This window comes from Carya illinoinensis, chromosome 4, assembly GCF_018687715.1.
Source record: "Carya illinoinensis cultivar Pawnee chromosome 4, C.illinoinensisPawnee_v1, whole genome shotgun sequence".
Lineage (NCBI taxonomy): Eukaryota > Viridiplantae > Streptophyta > Magnoliopsida > Fagales > Juglandaceae > Carya > Carya illinoinensis.
In genome coordinates, this window is record NC_056755.1 from 44,430,780 (window position 1) to 44,446,515 (window position 15,736).

The following is a 15,736-nucleotide window of genomic DNA, read 5'->3' on the forward strand; positions in this document are numbered from 1 at the left end:
TAAAAACTAATTCGGTATGATGCAAATTATATAAACCTGGAATCGACTACTGTTAAGATGGGTATCCAACATTGCTTGTGAATAAGAATCATTGAGTAAACCTCTCTCTTTGAACAAGGATGGAGTATAGACAGGTATGTTTATAAGGATGGAGTAAACCTCTCTCTTTGAACAAGTCTTAAGAGATAAGTTAGGCCCATAAATTTCTTTATAATATCAAAGCCCACCATAGGACAAATGGCAGACGGGAGCCCACACTTCTTATCCCGTGATAAGGACCAGTAAAAATATTGGCATACACATGAGGGAGGGTGTTAAGACAGGTATTTCACATTGCTTGTGGATAAAAATCTGGGCATGTTTATAAAGTTAGAGCAAACTTATCTCTTTAAACCAGTCTTAAGAGATGAGTTAGATCCATAAATTTTTTCAACTATTCTGTAAGAAAATCCAAGAGGAAAAGTTTGGAGGCTAGTCTAGGAAGGGTTGAGTCGATTGATGTGCGGGCAAAAGGACTTTTTGAAGGAGGAAAAGGGCTGGGAGAAAGTCCAAAATGAAAATGAGGGAATGATTTGGAAGGGAGTTTCTTGAGGAATAAATGGTTATGTAATTCAGGTATCGGCTTGTCTTTCAAAACACTGTTTGCTTTGGAGAAGATGGTGCGTGATAATGCCATGGTGGCTTTTGGAGTGATATATTTTACTCCTTTCATATCTGTTTCAACCTACTCTTCTTCTTCTTATTTTCCTTTTTTTTTTTTTTTCCTCTTTTCATGGGAGTTTAGATCAGGGGGAGATGGGGCCTGCAGAAAAAGCAAGGCTTAGAAGGAATATTTATGCAGTATGATGTTTTATATATATATATATATGTGTGTGGGTCCTCTTTTGCATTCAATGGAAAGAAAGATACTCGACCATATGTTTTACCCATGCATGAGTTCAATGGACTTATTTTGTTTAACGATCATACGGCCCCAAAAGCCCATATTCTTATGTTTCATTAAAAACCTCAAGGATCTATTATTATTGCGAAAAAGTACTATTCATGATCCTTTAGTTTTGAGGGAATAATATTCAAATCTATAACACAACCATTCTAACAATTTAAGTTCAGGCCAAATAGCTAGAGCGTCTTAACTTTCATTGAGAACTTCAACAATACAACAATCTGTAGAGAGCAGTTTCTACTAGTAGCGTTACATCGCTACGGAGGAACAGCAGACAACTTCAACGTACAAAGCCAAAGTGTTACATTTGAGGAGAAGTGTATCTATTTAGTGAGGCTTGCTCATTTTCCAGGGACAAAGTTTGTGGCATAAGCCCATGCATTGCTGGCCACCGGATTAGTAACATGGTCAAAGAGGTTCTCAATTAGGCCCTTTCCGATGACAATAGCCTGAACAAAGAAACCAAACATGGAGAACATTGCCAGATGACCGTTCTTAAGTTCCTTCACCTTCAACTCTGCAAATGCCTCGGGATCATCAGCCAACCCAAGGGGGTCAAAGGCACCGCCAGGATAGATTTGGTCGAGTCCTTCACCAAGTGGTCCTCCTCCAACCCTATAGCCTTCAATGAAACCCGTGAGGACAACCTGAACAGCCCAAATAGCCAAAATGCTCTATGCGTGAATCAAATTTGGGTTGCCAAGATAATCAAGCCCCCCCTCAGAGAAGATTTGGGAACCAGCCTTAAACCACACTGTCTCCCCAAACTTGACACCGTTCTTTGAAAGGATCTCTAGGAAGACACAGCCAAGGGCTCCAAGCATGGCCCACCTGCTGTGAATCACCTCCAACTCGCGGTTCTTGGCGAATGTCTAAGGGTCAGCTGATAAGCCAGTAGTATCCCAACCGTAATCACTAGGGAATTCACCAGTTAGATATGATGGAGTTTTGTTCCGAGAATGGCCCCAAATACTTGGGACGGTCCGAGCCATACCTAGTTTACATGCATACAATTAACCAGAGATTAAGAGAACTTTTCTATGCCAAAAAATGTGTGTTTGTGATCTCTATATATATGTGTGTGCGCGCGTGCATGTATGCAACTATGCATTTATACATGTTGCCCAAGTTAAATGATATGTATACATGATCTAGCTAGATGGTTCGCTTTGAAATGTAGTTTTGCACTTTAAACTAAATTACAAGGTTGATGGAAGTCCAATATTGGACATGATTTTACAATGGTTTTTTCTTCTTAGCTAGCTGGTTAAAGATTTTTTATATTGGCCATCAATCATATATATACATGGTATATTATATCCTGGTCAGAATATATAGTTTTCAAGGATGAGTGGTCATAATAATAATGTTTAATTGAAGTGCTTATATATGCTCTAGCTAATTAAGTACTTACCATATGCTCTATGGGGCACTTTTCACGGTGCGCCTCATGGTAGCACGACCACCACCAGAGCCTCGGGCTCCAGTCTTGCGGACGAGTTCATTAGATAGCTTCAAAGCAGTCTGGCCGGCGAATGCTGACTGTTGGATGGCGGAGGTTGCCATTATTTATGATCTAATTAGCCTCTTGGAGGTGGTAGTGTTGTAATATTTGCCACAAAGTGAGAGAGGATGGCCTGTAAAGAAAGCCGATATGGGGAAGCGTAGAGGAGAAGGGGCTGAGATTATATATAACTTTATTATAATGGGATCCTATTGGTTCTCGTTATATTGGATGTAGATTGCCATGTCTATATATAAGTTAGTAGATTGAGATTCTTCTTGGGGGGTGATAGATCAGGCTATTGTTTGGCCAAGTAGCAGGGACATGGTACTTGTTCGTGGGATCGGATGTCCTCATATATATATATATATATATATATATATATATATATGTCCTGTCTTGTATAGTGAAAATTAATACAAGCCACATACCATATCTACTATTTTGGGGCGGCATGGATTTATGTTATTTGTAAATTTAAGAAATCATGATCTATATATTACAATTTACAATTTGGGTATGGCATGCGACAGTCTGATATAAAATGTAAATCCAGACGACGGTCACTTCCACAATTCCTCGTTTGTTATATGACCCATGCATTTATAATCAACAAACTGCAAAGAAAGCAAATCAACAAACTGCAAAGAAAGCACCACATTGCAAACAACATTGAAAGAGCCACATGCAGCTGATCATCTACCACTAGAGAAGAGTAGAATTACATGTAGCTAGCTGCTTTGAAGTGAATATGGCACAAAAACATTATACAAACATTGACCACAAATTATAAATTATACAGATGTTCTGTTACTAAAGGATACAGATAGATGCCCACTAACCAAACTCTTAACTGCTCAAACCACAAACTGCATTTGATCGATCTACCCCAATCCTGAGGGTCTCAAAAGTATGTTAAATTAAATAAAACATGATAAAAATACATCAAAACCTACCTTATATCATCATGCCCCTATTATTGAAAACAAACTAATTTTAGATTTCACAGAAGCTTCAAATATCGAAAATGGCCAAATCTTCTTATCAACCACTCCGACCATCCTTCATATACCACCATGTCACAATCTAGGAAAGCATCATTGAACAAAAATAAAAATAATCTTTTCAGAATAACTCCAAATATCCTACATATTTCTGGGGGGAAGGCCAAATTAGAACAAGTCACTATTTGTATTTTTGACATGCTTGCATTGAATTTTCTCTCTTTATACTCTAGTTTAAAAAAATGTGAAAAAGATGAAAAGCCAATCATGAAAATCTTCTGTGAGAGTAATTGCAATTCAATACAACTATCTTCCTCAACAGCTATAGCAGAACAAGACAAATGTGCCAACGCCTCAGCTAGGCATGAAGCACCAAACACAACAGCAGGAATCGGAGTGTGGCCTTCAAGCACAATTGACACCACTAAATACATAATCATGAACAGTACCCTCCTGGCAAGGAAAATATGGGTAACAGCGGCAAATGCTTCAATATGCAAACTCAAGAGAAATTCACACACACATGCTGACAGACATCAATTATTCCTAAAGGTAACAAAGAATTGTTGTTCCTCTATTTTTGTTTCTACTTTTGAGATAATCCTGCTAAACTATATTTTTATTTTTCCCTAAACAAGAAGAATCGAAACCAAAAAAGGTATAACTCAAAAGACTGTAATGTATATTTACTCCATCACAGAAAATAAAAAAAGGTTAGCATAATTACAGTCTGTTCCAAAATTTTTTTAATTTTTTTCTTTTTATTTTTTAAAAAATTCCGTCCATCGTTCGTCCAACATTGAACCATTCCCATCAGAACAATTTTTTATTTTTTTTTAATTTACTCTCTTTTTAATATTACTAAACAATGAATGGTAGAAATAAATTTAGATATGAACGAAATTCAATCATCAATTATGTTCCTAATATTAAAGAGGGCTTCCCAGTAATATGAAATGTGAAACCCGATCAGGGGAATATTGATACCGTTAGAGAAAGGATGTACGTTGCTTTCTCAAAACATGGCATTCCTTTTCTTTTTTTTTTCGTCCACAGATTAGGAAAGGAGGTACAGCTATAAAACCAACATAAATAAACACAAAGGGCTTGTATTTAAAATATAGCTCTCCATAGGAGAACAAATAGCAATCCTGTCAGGTTCAAGACAAAAAGAAAAAGAGAAAAAAATTCTTTCCTATCTTCCATTCTTCCAACAAAAGGAAAAAAAAAACAAAAAAAAAAAACACATAAAGTACATACATATAAAGCAGATCTTGCATCACTGTTCCAGCTTCAAGGAAACAACTCGTGACTGTCTGTTCTGTCTCACCACCTTGATAAAGAGTATTGAGAGCCAAGAAGGAGCCCACCATGGCCGGCGGACCTTTTGATCCCCTTTCAAGCAAGCCACTGGAGATGTAGTAGACTTTGTTATATACAACTCATAACTAGATTACACTATGAGATGACACAACAAAGCTCTTATTCAGCACACAACTTTTGTTCCTCTAGAAAAATCTATATCAATTTCATTATAAAAGGGAGAACAATGAAATTTTAACAATAACAATGGTACAATAACAAAATGTTAACACAGGAGCTGAATGAGAATGTAATACCATACTAATATTGGTGTGTGCTATATCAGTGAAAAGTTTGGTGTTTGAGATGAATGAACCAGTTACACCAGACTTTTTTAAAGAGATAAAAATCCCACAAATTCAAAAATAAAAAAAGAAGAAGAAAAATAAATATTATTCTGCTTCTAATTTTGGAAAACTAGAAGTACCTACCTATAGACATCAGGAGTAATGTAGAAGAATTACCCTGTAAACTGCTAACTGCTATACAAAGCGTTAGTCAAGCACAGAAATTTTTTCGTTTAGGCCCTTAATCAAAAGTATGATGCCAGCATCCTTTGTACCACGTGGCATCCTCCACCCCCCACTTTTTGTCTCTCCCCCCAACACAATACCAACCTAACATCTGTGAGCAAGCATCTTGCCCCCAGTGAAAAGACGTGTACACAAACGCACAAACACACACAGACCTTTAATCCGCCTGAGCTCCTTGCACAAGGTGATGAAGTCACCCCATTTCATGTGGCATCGTCTTATAAATCGAAGGATCTGCTCAGTGGTAAACATGGACATACTTTCCAGGTATTCTCCATTGACACCATTTTCTTTAAAAATCTGGCGGTAACTACCGAGATTTATCTCTTCCAACCACAAACCAACATCCTGGAAAAACAGAAATAGAATTTTGCTCAATGCATGTCAGTTAGCCACATATCCCGATGTTTCTATATTTTTTTAAAGCAATAAATGAGTCAGAATGGCAGCAAAGATGCATATGTTTCCAAGTTCATTTCTATCAGAATATAGCGTTCAGCTAAATTATTTTGAATTCAGAATAGCAGAGTAGATGCATATGTTTCTATTCATCCCATTGTTTTATAAGAAATCCATAGGGAGTTCATCAGCTTTTTGCATGGAAGAACTATATGGCTCAAAATTAAAGCCTTTTTCCAGGAAAAAAGATTACAACATCATACAATCTGGAGACTAAACGAAAACGTACTGTGCATTCAGTGACCAAAAGTACAGTTTAGCCTTGTTAATTAAAACGTAATCAATACAATATCCTTTCCATTGTAAGATTAATTAAGTCCGACTTTATTATATCAGGATAATCAATCAAAACTGAAACTTCCCAGTTCATACTTGCTCCATTCAGCATAAACATGGAAGCGACCAACATACTAACCACAATCTCAACTAATACTAAGTGCCGATTGAACCCAAAATCGCAGAAAACTTAATCAAAGAGACTAGCTAAAAAAGCCAGAATTTCGAAAATCAATTACCGTACATACAAGCAATCAAGCAAGGCGAATCAATTTACCAAGCAACAGCCATGATCAAACCTCTCAAACAAGCAATTCTAGCATATGATCCGAGACACCCAAATCACATATCAAAATTAAACAGGATCTACTTGGAAACAGACGGCCCGAATGATCAGAAGCATAGAGAGAGAGAGAGAGAGAGAGAGAGAGAGGAGAGAGAGAGAGAGAGAGAGGGGTGATAAATACCTCAACAGTCCAAATGAAGAAATCAAGAGTCTCCGGTGGGTGTTCTTTGCTCATCTCCCAAATCAATCCCCCAAAAACGCCTAAATCATTTGCAACCAAACAAAGCCTCAACACTTCAAAATACAATGGATTATAGCGCATGACCAAAAACATTAAAGATAGGATTGTAACATGGACTCTGCTAAAATCCCCTGAAAACGGAATGAAATGAGAGAAAACCCGTAACTGACAACAATCAAAACAGTATAGGAGTGAGATGAAGTGGTAAGATCCCAGCAACTATATTCCTTATAAATCAATTTCATTTTTCTGAAAAGAGAAAAATAACATAAAAGAGGAGAAAGTGAAAGAGCTTACTGTGAGAGGAATGCCCAGTACTAGTCTGACTGAAAAATTTGGGGTATGAAGTTTTAACATTCGATGTTTGATTTTGGGCACTCTTTGTCTTGTCTTTCGCGTGTGTCTGTGATATTAGAGTTTTGTTACGTACGTTTGTATATTAATTTCTATATTAATACTGATTTATTCATATTTAAAATTTAAAGTAATATTATTTTGTTTTCGATAAAATTTATTTTTTAACTAATTATATTATATTAATACATATATTAATACATAATTATACTTATAATTAAATTTTTTCGTGATATTAATGGGGACTGAATAATTGACGATGGATTAGATGCATTATTGGGTCTCTCCTTAAACTGAGTACAAATGAATGAGTAATCACTCGCTTTCCGATCTTCCCCACCGTTACTAACTTTTTACTCATCAACTTAATGATATAAAACATATTATTAGATTGAGGCCCCTCATTTTGCACATTAATAACTCTTTTTTTTACTCTTTTTAAATTTAAATTAAGAAAAAATAAATTCTATCAACTAAAAATAAATTCTATCAAATGGGATAAACTATATATCCCATAGATTTCTATTTTCATTTTTTAAGGGAAAAAAAGAATTTATTTGTTGAATTTAAAAGTTTTTACTTATATTCTCATCTCATTCCAAAAAAAAAAAAAAAGATTGAAATTCAAGTAAAGAATGATAATTAATTTTTTTTAATCTATACTAAAAAACAAAAAGACGATTTATAAAAGTTGTTAAAATTATCCTTGGAAAATTATACGTGGTTTTGTTGTAGGGACGAAGGTTGTGTTCTTTCGATACCTTCCACTAATAAAATAAAAGTGATCATTAATTTCAAATATTTATATAAAAGAAATGTTAATAGTAGTTTCCAAGAATAATTATTTATTTACACCTCCATCCTAAAGGCAGTCTAGGTTCGTCCCGCGTGGGGCCAACCGTGTCTTCACCACCCGGCCGATTAATGATATGATCACGTGAGACCCCACTATTATATATATAATTATACATGTAGATAAGTAGATTATAATGAGAAGACGGTGGAGGGAATAATAATAAATTCTTTTATGAGAATAACTTCTCACCGGATACTCTTACAATGTCTATTTAACGGAGGCCAATAGGTAAAAGCCATGTGTCGGCTATACCTTCAAAATTTCTTGTCGCGACGCATGGGAACTCATTCGCATACCCCCACTTCCCCCACCCCACTCTCGAAACCTCTCTCTTCACGCAATACGGAAATAAGCAACTCTCCCTTCTCTCTGTATCTCTTTTGAGTCCAGAGAAGTTGGATCTCTCTCTAGCAACTCTCCCTTCTCTCTGCGTCTCTTTTGAACCCAAAGAAGCAAAACATCAAAAGCTATGGCTTGTGGCAGCAGTGTTAATTGTGATTAATGGGTATCATTTGCTTGACTTCTTCTCTTTTGAAGTTAATGAGGTATTGTTTGGCTCCGTAGTGCCTGCTTTTACAGGAACATATAATGGATTTATAGTTTACCTTACTCGAGGTATGGGAGCAAAACTCAGTTTTGGTATGGTCTTTAATTTTAATCAAATTTGTTGGAAGGAATGTCCATTTGGTGGCTAACGAGCTCTGGATACAGAAAGAAGTTGAAATAAACCTGGACTGCCACGTTAGAAATTAGATAGATTCCCGAGAAAAAATGTGAACAATGACCATCGGTGCTTTCTTTCAAAAGGCACTCTATCTCTCTCGTTGGCTGGATAGAAACAATGGGAATAAAAACTCCAATGGTAGCTATTAATGGTAGCAGTTAATGGATTTGTATTGCTTGCTAGAAGAGAGAGAGAGAGAGAGAGAGGGGTGGGGCGGGGCTGGCTGGACAGAAACAGTGGAAAAAAAAATTACTTGCAACGCAGCACACCCACCTAATTGAAGGGTGACTTACGTGTCACTACCTCATTTGTATCTGTTTATCTCCATTTAGAGGATGCTCTTGCCTGAAACGTTTCTGTTCTTTTCTCTTTCTTATGCAAGTGTTTAATTGATATAATTCCCAGCCTCCTTCAGGTGATTCAATTTGGAACGCTTTCCCTAGAAAGTCATGGAGTGTATACGTACGTTTAGAGGGTGCTTTAAAAGAGAGATCTTTCCAGGAATTTAGGAGGAAGAATATGTAACAATCATGCTTTAATTTCAGGACAAAATTCTACCCATCCATGAACTTTTACAAAAGTACAAGCGTGTGCACATATAGAATACCAAAATGAAATACATCTTCAATAACCTTGAAAGAGTTAGGGAGTAGGGATTTACAAGAAAGTACAAAGAAAAAGAAATTACTGATTGATTCTTCACCTTGATACATTCAAGTGTGAGTGAGGATCTAAGAGACGCAAAAAGCGTAGTCATTTCTAGCCTTCTTTGACTCTCGATGTCCCTATGATTGCCGTAGTTGTTATCCAATTTTCACCTATGGCCATTTCTTATGGTGGTGTTAAAATTACTGAAATCTAGTGATCTTTATCAAATCTTGAAGGATTTTCTACTGTTGGTGGGGGTGAGAGCAAATATGGAAGACTAGCTCTGTTAGGAGCTTAGGTTTGAATAGAGGAAATGGAATTTGAGCTAAGGTACTGTTCTGATGCTTGGATGAAACGAAAGAGAATTTGTCGTTTTAGAAGGAAGACTGTGAAGTCTTGGGTCCAGGCTCGTGGGCTTGTGGCCCATTGAATGTGAAAGCATGTTGGTGGAACGATGCGTTTAGAAGTGTGTAAATAAAATTAATGTCCTTTTATTTTACTTTCTGTTATGCTATGGCCACGTTTGGTTCTTTCATTTGTCTAAGTTGTTAGCCTAGTCTGTATAAGGAAAACAAGGGAGAAGCGACAGGTATTGAGAATTCTGTATGAGCTTGGAACAATCTGGAGGGTGAGATTGCATCGAACTAATCTCTGTATTTCCTTTTTATTAATGAGAATTCCATAATATTTTCTCAGTACAATTCTTTCTTCCCAATTTTTCATTCTTAAATTCCAACCGACAAACAGAACTATAACAAGTGATATATAGAGCCAAACAATTCTTCATGGAGGATAGAGTAAGATTCAAGAAACAACAAAAACTTTGCTGCTCATGAAAAAAATTCTTGAAGTGCTTCAGAAGCTCAGGGATTCAGTTAATCAATACCATGAAAACTAAAAGGTTTTCAAGCAATCATTTATGGAGTGGCAAGACCAGGTTGTGCAAGAGAAAGAAGAAAAGGTAGTAAAGGTGGAGGAGATAGCGGCAGTGCCCACGGTAGCTCTCCCCAAAGAAATCCCTCTTCCCTCTGTTCTCGAAAATTCTTTAAAAAATCCAGGCCTATTTTCTCAACCTTCAGATCTTCCTCTCCGTCGTTCGTTTCATTCATCCATCAACATGCCATCTGATGTTGAGCTTAGCGAGATGAAGCACTTGATTGATGATGGTGCTTCAAGGAAGCGAAGGGTGGGTCTCTCAACTCGAGTGTCATCGACCGGTATCGGTTCTAATAAAATTTCGACTGCAACAAACCATCATGTCAAAAATGCCGTCGTCAAATCTAGTGATTCGAAAGTTTATAAGAGCTTCATTGGAGGCCTTATCGGGAGTCTGTCGAGGTGGTTCGTGTTCAAAGACTATATGCTCTCATACTACAAGACTCAAGGACCGAACAAGATTCTGATGAGCCTTACAAGAAAGCAAGGCAGTACGGTTATCAGTGAGGACTTTCTGAGGTATATGAGGAAGAATATAGATCAGTTGCTTGGGTTGGTTTGTGTTTCGTTAATAGGTCAATTTCTTCATGAGAGGTTAACTGATGAGAAGTTTTGGTACATGAATCTCAAAGTAAAACGAAAAATGAAAGATAAGTGTGGAAAATTTTTACCTGAGTATAGGTCTCGTTACTTGAATGAATTTTTTGATCAGGTGTGGAGGGAAGAAATGGTGCCAAGCTGTTTGATGAAACTCCACTTAAGGGTATTTTCAATTAATATGAGAAAGAATTGCCACTATTACGATCAATTTATCAATTAATATGAGTTGGTCTCATAAACTGTTGTACTGTGGTGGCAAGTTCTCCTTCACTATACCATTTACTTTCCCAAAATATGTTACTATTGTTGGAAATAAAATTTAGAAAAAGGAAAAGATATAATTGAGCCTAAACGTTGGTGATGAAACTCGGGTTGTTGGTTAGCCTCCAATAAGATCAATTAGGAAAAATTTATTGGCCACCAATTTGAAGAACAAAGAGGAAGTAGATTGGAAACTAGGACCTAGGGATTTGTTTGTGAAGGTCGGCATTAAGAAGGCTCCCTATCAGAGAAAGTGTATGGATTTGGTTAGAGTAGGGAAATTGTAATGTTTTTGCTACTTTTGTTGATCCGACTAAGATGCCTCTACAAGAGGTTCGGGTTAGGCAACATACTGCTTCCACATATCCAAATTGACTAAAATCTTACAAAAAATCGAATTAGAAAAAAAAAAAACAACCTTGATCTAAATCAAACCAACCAATGACAATAAAAAATCTCCAAAATCAACTTCATCTTCATCTTCTCTTGCACTCCCTACCATCCAGCTACCATCTTCTTGTTCTTCATTCTTCTGTTCTTTCTCCTCCTTTCGCTTCGGGTTCCTATTTTTTCAAAAAAATTACAGTACCATGTTTGTTCAACAACCAGCCACGGTCGATGATGAACAACCATGTCAATGCTCTTTGGCCACAATAGAAAAGGAAACATAGAGAAACAACCAAAAATATCTTCACTTTCGCAATGATGACCCACAACGGTTATCATGGGTCCAAGATGGAGATTTATTGTTGATATTCCTCCCGTCAACTTAATGATTTTGAGATGGAGATTTTTTATTCGTATTTGTGTTGTTGGCTTGATGGGTCTAATATGGAGATTTCTTGTAGGAATTTCTGACTTGGACTTGATCAAATACTGTTAACATCCAGTACACTTTACATGCTTGGGGGCCGAACTCTCATGTAATCTGACTAATATGATTGGGGTTCAGATATTTATGGAGATTAGGTATGCTTTTAAATTCTCATGAGTCAAGCTGCCATATAAGCATGAGATCCCATGGAGCTAGTACAATTTGTGCGGACCTCCTATGGCATCGAGCACAATTCCCTAGCATGTAATGCGACCAAAGTGGTTGTTCCATGGGTCTAAATGTTAGTGTTCGCCTTGACTCATGATTACTTTTTACTTTTGCACTCCCCAAGATGAACACTTGGCAAAAAATACTACTTTTTTTTTAATGCTCACCCCTAAGAAGCACACTTGTTGCTTGCCCTAGTGGGACAATACCCTTTTCTTACCCTAGGTGCGAGCACTTTTACTCCAATAGGTTTGAGTAGTCTTTGGTTGTCCTCAAGGTTGGAGCAATCTTTCCTCACCCTAGAGTGTGAGTATCTTATACTCACTCCTAGGAATAGATGTGGCAAGTATTTTGCTATTTGTGCTAGCCTAAGGTTTGAGCTATTGTGGCTCGCCTCATAGTTTGAACTATCTATGCTCACCCTAGAGGTTTGAGCACTCGTTGCTCTCCCAAGTACAAACACAGTTTACTCGTATAAGGTACAAGTACTTCTTGCTTACCTGAGGTTGCTCGTCTGGGGTTGAAAGCATACTTTACTCACAGGGGGTGCAAACACACCCTTGTAAGTGCTCCTTGCTCATCTTGGGTTCAAGCAATTTTCCTCACATCAGGATGAGAGCATTGTTTGATCACCCCTGAGTCCAAGCACTTGCCTCCTAATACTAAACATAATTTAGGTTAATTCTAATAGCTAATTTCAACAAATGATCAGCGTAGAAAAGATAAGAGATTCTCTTAAAATATAAAGAAAACTCTAATAATATTGATTAATAGTAAAATTTTAAAAAATATATAAATTATGAAGCCTACAAGTCGAATTTAAATAGCTGTAAAATTCAAAATTATGAATACTTTTTCCAAAAATGAGAAAATCTAAATTATTGCATGAAAAATAAATATATAAATAATCAAGAATCCTACAAAAAAAAAATTGGCCAAACCAAAATCAAAATCATTTTTAAAACTTAAACTAAATATTACTAATAAGGCAAAAATAAGTGTAAATATATGATTTGAGGGAGAATAACTACTATTGCCCTATTCTAAAGAAGATATTAAGATTTTCCTTCCATATTTATATAGATTCATCTTTTTAAGACAGTACTTCAATGTAATCAATGTAGAACCTAGACCTAAATACCACATATCAATTTGGGTTTGCACAATTCTCATCGGGTTGGAGAGAATTTGTCATCAAATCCTAAACTTTCTTGCTTCGATCATTAGGATGTCCAATTAAACTAATCTTTCTTTCCTTTTGTTATATCATTCCAATGATATTGGAAAAACTAAAATTGATTTGATTGGTTCAAAATAAAATAGTATTGAGCATCTTATACTCCAAAATTAAGTTTTTTTTCCACATCTCAAATCCAAAAAAATAAAATAAAATATTTTGCATAGAAGAATTTGAAAAATAATCCTCAATTCCAAGAAAATCAACACAATTAATTGCCTCAAAAGTTGTTTCACGATTTTCAAACTTCAAAACTTCACCACCATTTTCCTTTTCCAAATTTTCTATGTTTTCAATAAAAATAATCACATTATCCACTAGGTTATCTTCATCAAAATAGGTATCGTAGATTGGTATAGAGTTTCACCCCATGGAAGAAAGCCCATCCTCAAACTCTTCTTCATCAAAGTAGTAAATCCATTCAATCTCATTCAATAATAAATCAATAAAACCTTTAGACTGTAACATACCAAAAAACTCAGGCAGATCCACTCTGAACCCGAGATCCCCATAACACTCCCATTTTCCATAGTACTTCCAAAATAGAGCACAATCGTGATACGGGTTCTCGAAATTGAAATCGGAATCGTGATCCTCCATCTCATGGTCATTGATATTCCACATCGTATGCTAGACGCTGGGTTAACTCTGCAACCTATCTTTGCAAATCATCAATCATCACATCCTGAACCTAGATACTAGAATAATTCTAATGGCTAGTTTCAATAGATGATCAATGCAAAGAATATAAGAGATTTGCCCAAAACTCTTAATAATATTGATTAATAGTAAAATTTGAACAAAAATTATGAAGCCCACAAGCTGGACTTAATTACTGCAAAATCTAAAATTATGAATATTTTTCTAAAAATACCCCATATCAATTTGGGTTTGCACCACCTCCCATGGTGTTTTAAAAACGAGATAAGCATACCTTCAATTCTATCACTTGTCCTCTTGTATGTGAGGGATAGCTCACATCCGAGCAAAGTGCTTGTTGTTGTTGCTTGCCCTTTGTAAGAGCACTTTTGGTCGGTTAAGTGTGAGTTTTGTTGCTCACTTTGGGGTTTGAGATCTCTGTGTTAACGGGTCGTATTGTTACCGTATCAAAGTATGTATATTATGCTATATAGGTAAGCCTGAACCTGACCCATTAAGTTTATCGTATTAAAATATCAAACCCTAATACAACCCATTAACATAAGGGTCGTGTCAACCTATTTATGTAAGTGGATTGAATAAATCCGAAATTAAGTAGTTAGACTTGATTAGATTTAGTATAATTTTATATAAATGTTAAAGGAAAATTCTAAACATCCCCAAGCTGCGTCCCCTTTGCGTCCCCGTTGCCTACATGGCAACTAAATCCAACGACGCCGTTTTCAGCTTAGGGATAATTGAAAGGATTCACTCCCGTGTTCAGCCTTTTGCTCGTCTCTCTCCAATCTCGTCCCCCTCATCTCTCTCTTCGCTGAAGCCTGTCGGCGCCCTCACACGAACCCTAACCAGTTCCTCTCATACTCCCTCTCATCCCACCATAGCCCAGCCGAACCCTCAAACTCCAGGATTAACCCTAACTCATCCCATTCTAACCCACCCGAACCCTAACCCTAACCTCCAAGCTGAAACCCAGACGAACCCTAACTCAAAGATTAGGGGAACCCATGAAGTCACTTACTTGAGAAACAACCCATTCCAGAACGAAACAACCACCACGAGCTGCACAGGCAGTAGATAAGCTGTGGGAAGACCGAAGGAATTTAGGTTTATTTCGTTTCTTTATATTCTTATTGCCTTGTTACCTTCTATACCCATTTTCGAGTTTAGACTTTTCCATATATACGCTACAACTAAAGCTTGCATTTAGTTATTCAATTCTTGATTTGAATATTTCTCTGTTGTTGTTCTTGGAATTGGATGGTCGGATATTGCTATGAATGTACTTGGTGCTATTTGGATCGGTGTGGATGGATTCTCATGAAGTTAGACAATAGTGTTTTTTTTAGCCCTTTTCTGTTTAGATACAGATCTTTAATTGATGAATGTTTCGCGTATGTGCATTCAAATGTTTTTTCTTGGTCCTAGTATGAATCAATCCATGGCTTTTCTTCGGTTGCACATAATTTCAGAGTAGTGTTGTCTTAGTAGAAGAAATGCTATGGCGTATTTCAGAGTAGGGTGCAGTATTATGACATAACGATATACCAAATTGAAGCTTTGGTAGGAAGATAAAATTTTCATTGGCTAGGTTTTTTTCAAATTGAACTTTGAATGCTAGTTTTTTCTGGTTGGTAGGGCGTTAAATTTCTGGTTTAAGAAATACAAGAAAAATAATTATTTGGAATAACAAGAAAATAGTTCTAAACTTGGGTATAAGGAAGTTGTAAAACATAAATATAATTCTAAACTTGGGAGAGAAGAAGATAATTCTGTCAGCAGTTGTTTAAAATTATTTTGTGGAGTTTTA

General features: G+C 36.4%; 1 protein-coding gene and 1 pseudogene across 6 annotated transcripts; both read right to left on the bottom strand.

Moving 5' to 3' along the window:
• Positions 1-1,108: 1,108 nt before the first annotated feature.
• On the bottom strand, positions 1,109-2,512 carry LOC122306151 (annotated as a pseudogene).
• Positions 1,109-7,040, bottom strand: LOC122306152. 6 transcript variants are annotated; one of them, XR_006241459.1, is made up of 5 exons: positions 6,552-6,840; positions 5,505-5,697; positions 4,715-4,864; positions 2,361-2,583; positions 1,109-1,940 (listed from the first exon to the last, which is right to left on the bottom strand). XR_006241459.1 is itself a non-coding variant. In XM_043118578.1 (4 exons), exons 1-3 carry the CDS (start codon positions 6,702-6,704, stop codon positions 4,734-4,736), a joined length of 477 nt encoding a protein of 158 aa, XP_042974512.1. In that variant the 5' UTR covers positions 6,705-6,840; the 3' UTR covers positions 1,109-1,940; positions 4,715-4,733. The 6 variants fall into 6 exon arrangements, 5 of the variants coding, with proteins under 5 accessions (XP_042974512.1, XP_042974511.1, XP_042974510.1 ...); XM_043118578.1 differs by lacking the exon at positions 2,361-2,583; XM_043118577.1 differs by lacking the exons at positions 1,109-1,940; positions 2,361-2,583 and adding an exon at positions 3,093-3,595.
• Between the last annotated feature and the right edge of the window lie 8,696 nt (positions 7,041-15,736).

What these genes read in the sequence shown, in the direction of transcription:
- LOC122306152 (XM_043118578.1), bottom strand. Translation starts at nt 6,704, where the DNA reads ATGTTTTTGGTCATGCGCTATAATCCATTGTATTTTGAAGTGTTGAGG. An exon ending in TCTTCATTTGGACTGTTGAG is followed by an intron (nt 5,698 to 6,551) that starts GTATTTATCACC and finishes CTGTTTTTCCAG; the next exon opens with GATGTTGGTTTGTGGTTGGA. An exon ending in GGAGCTCAGGCGGATTAAAG is followed by an intron (nt 4,865 to 5,504) that starts GTCTGTGTGTGT and finishes CTACATCTCCAG; the next exon opens with TGGCTTGCTTGAAAGGGGAT.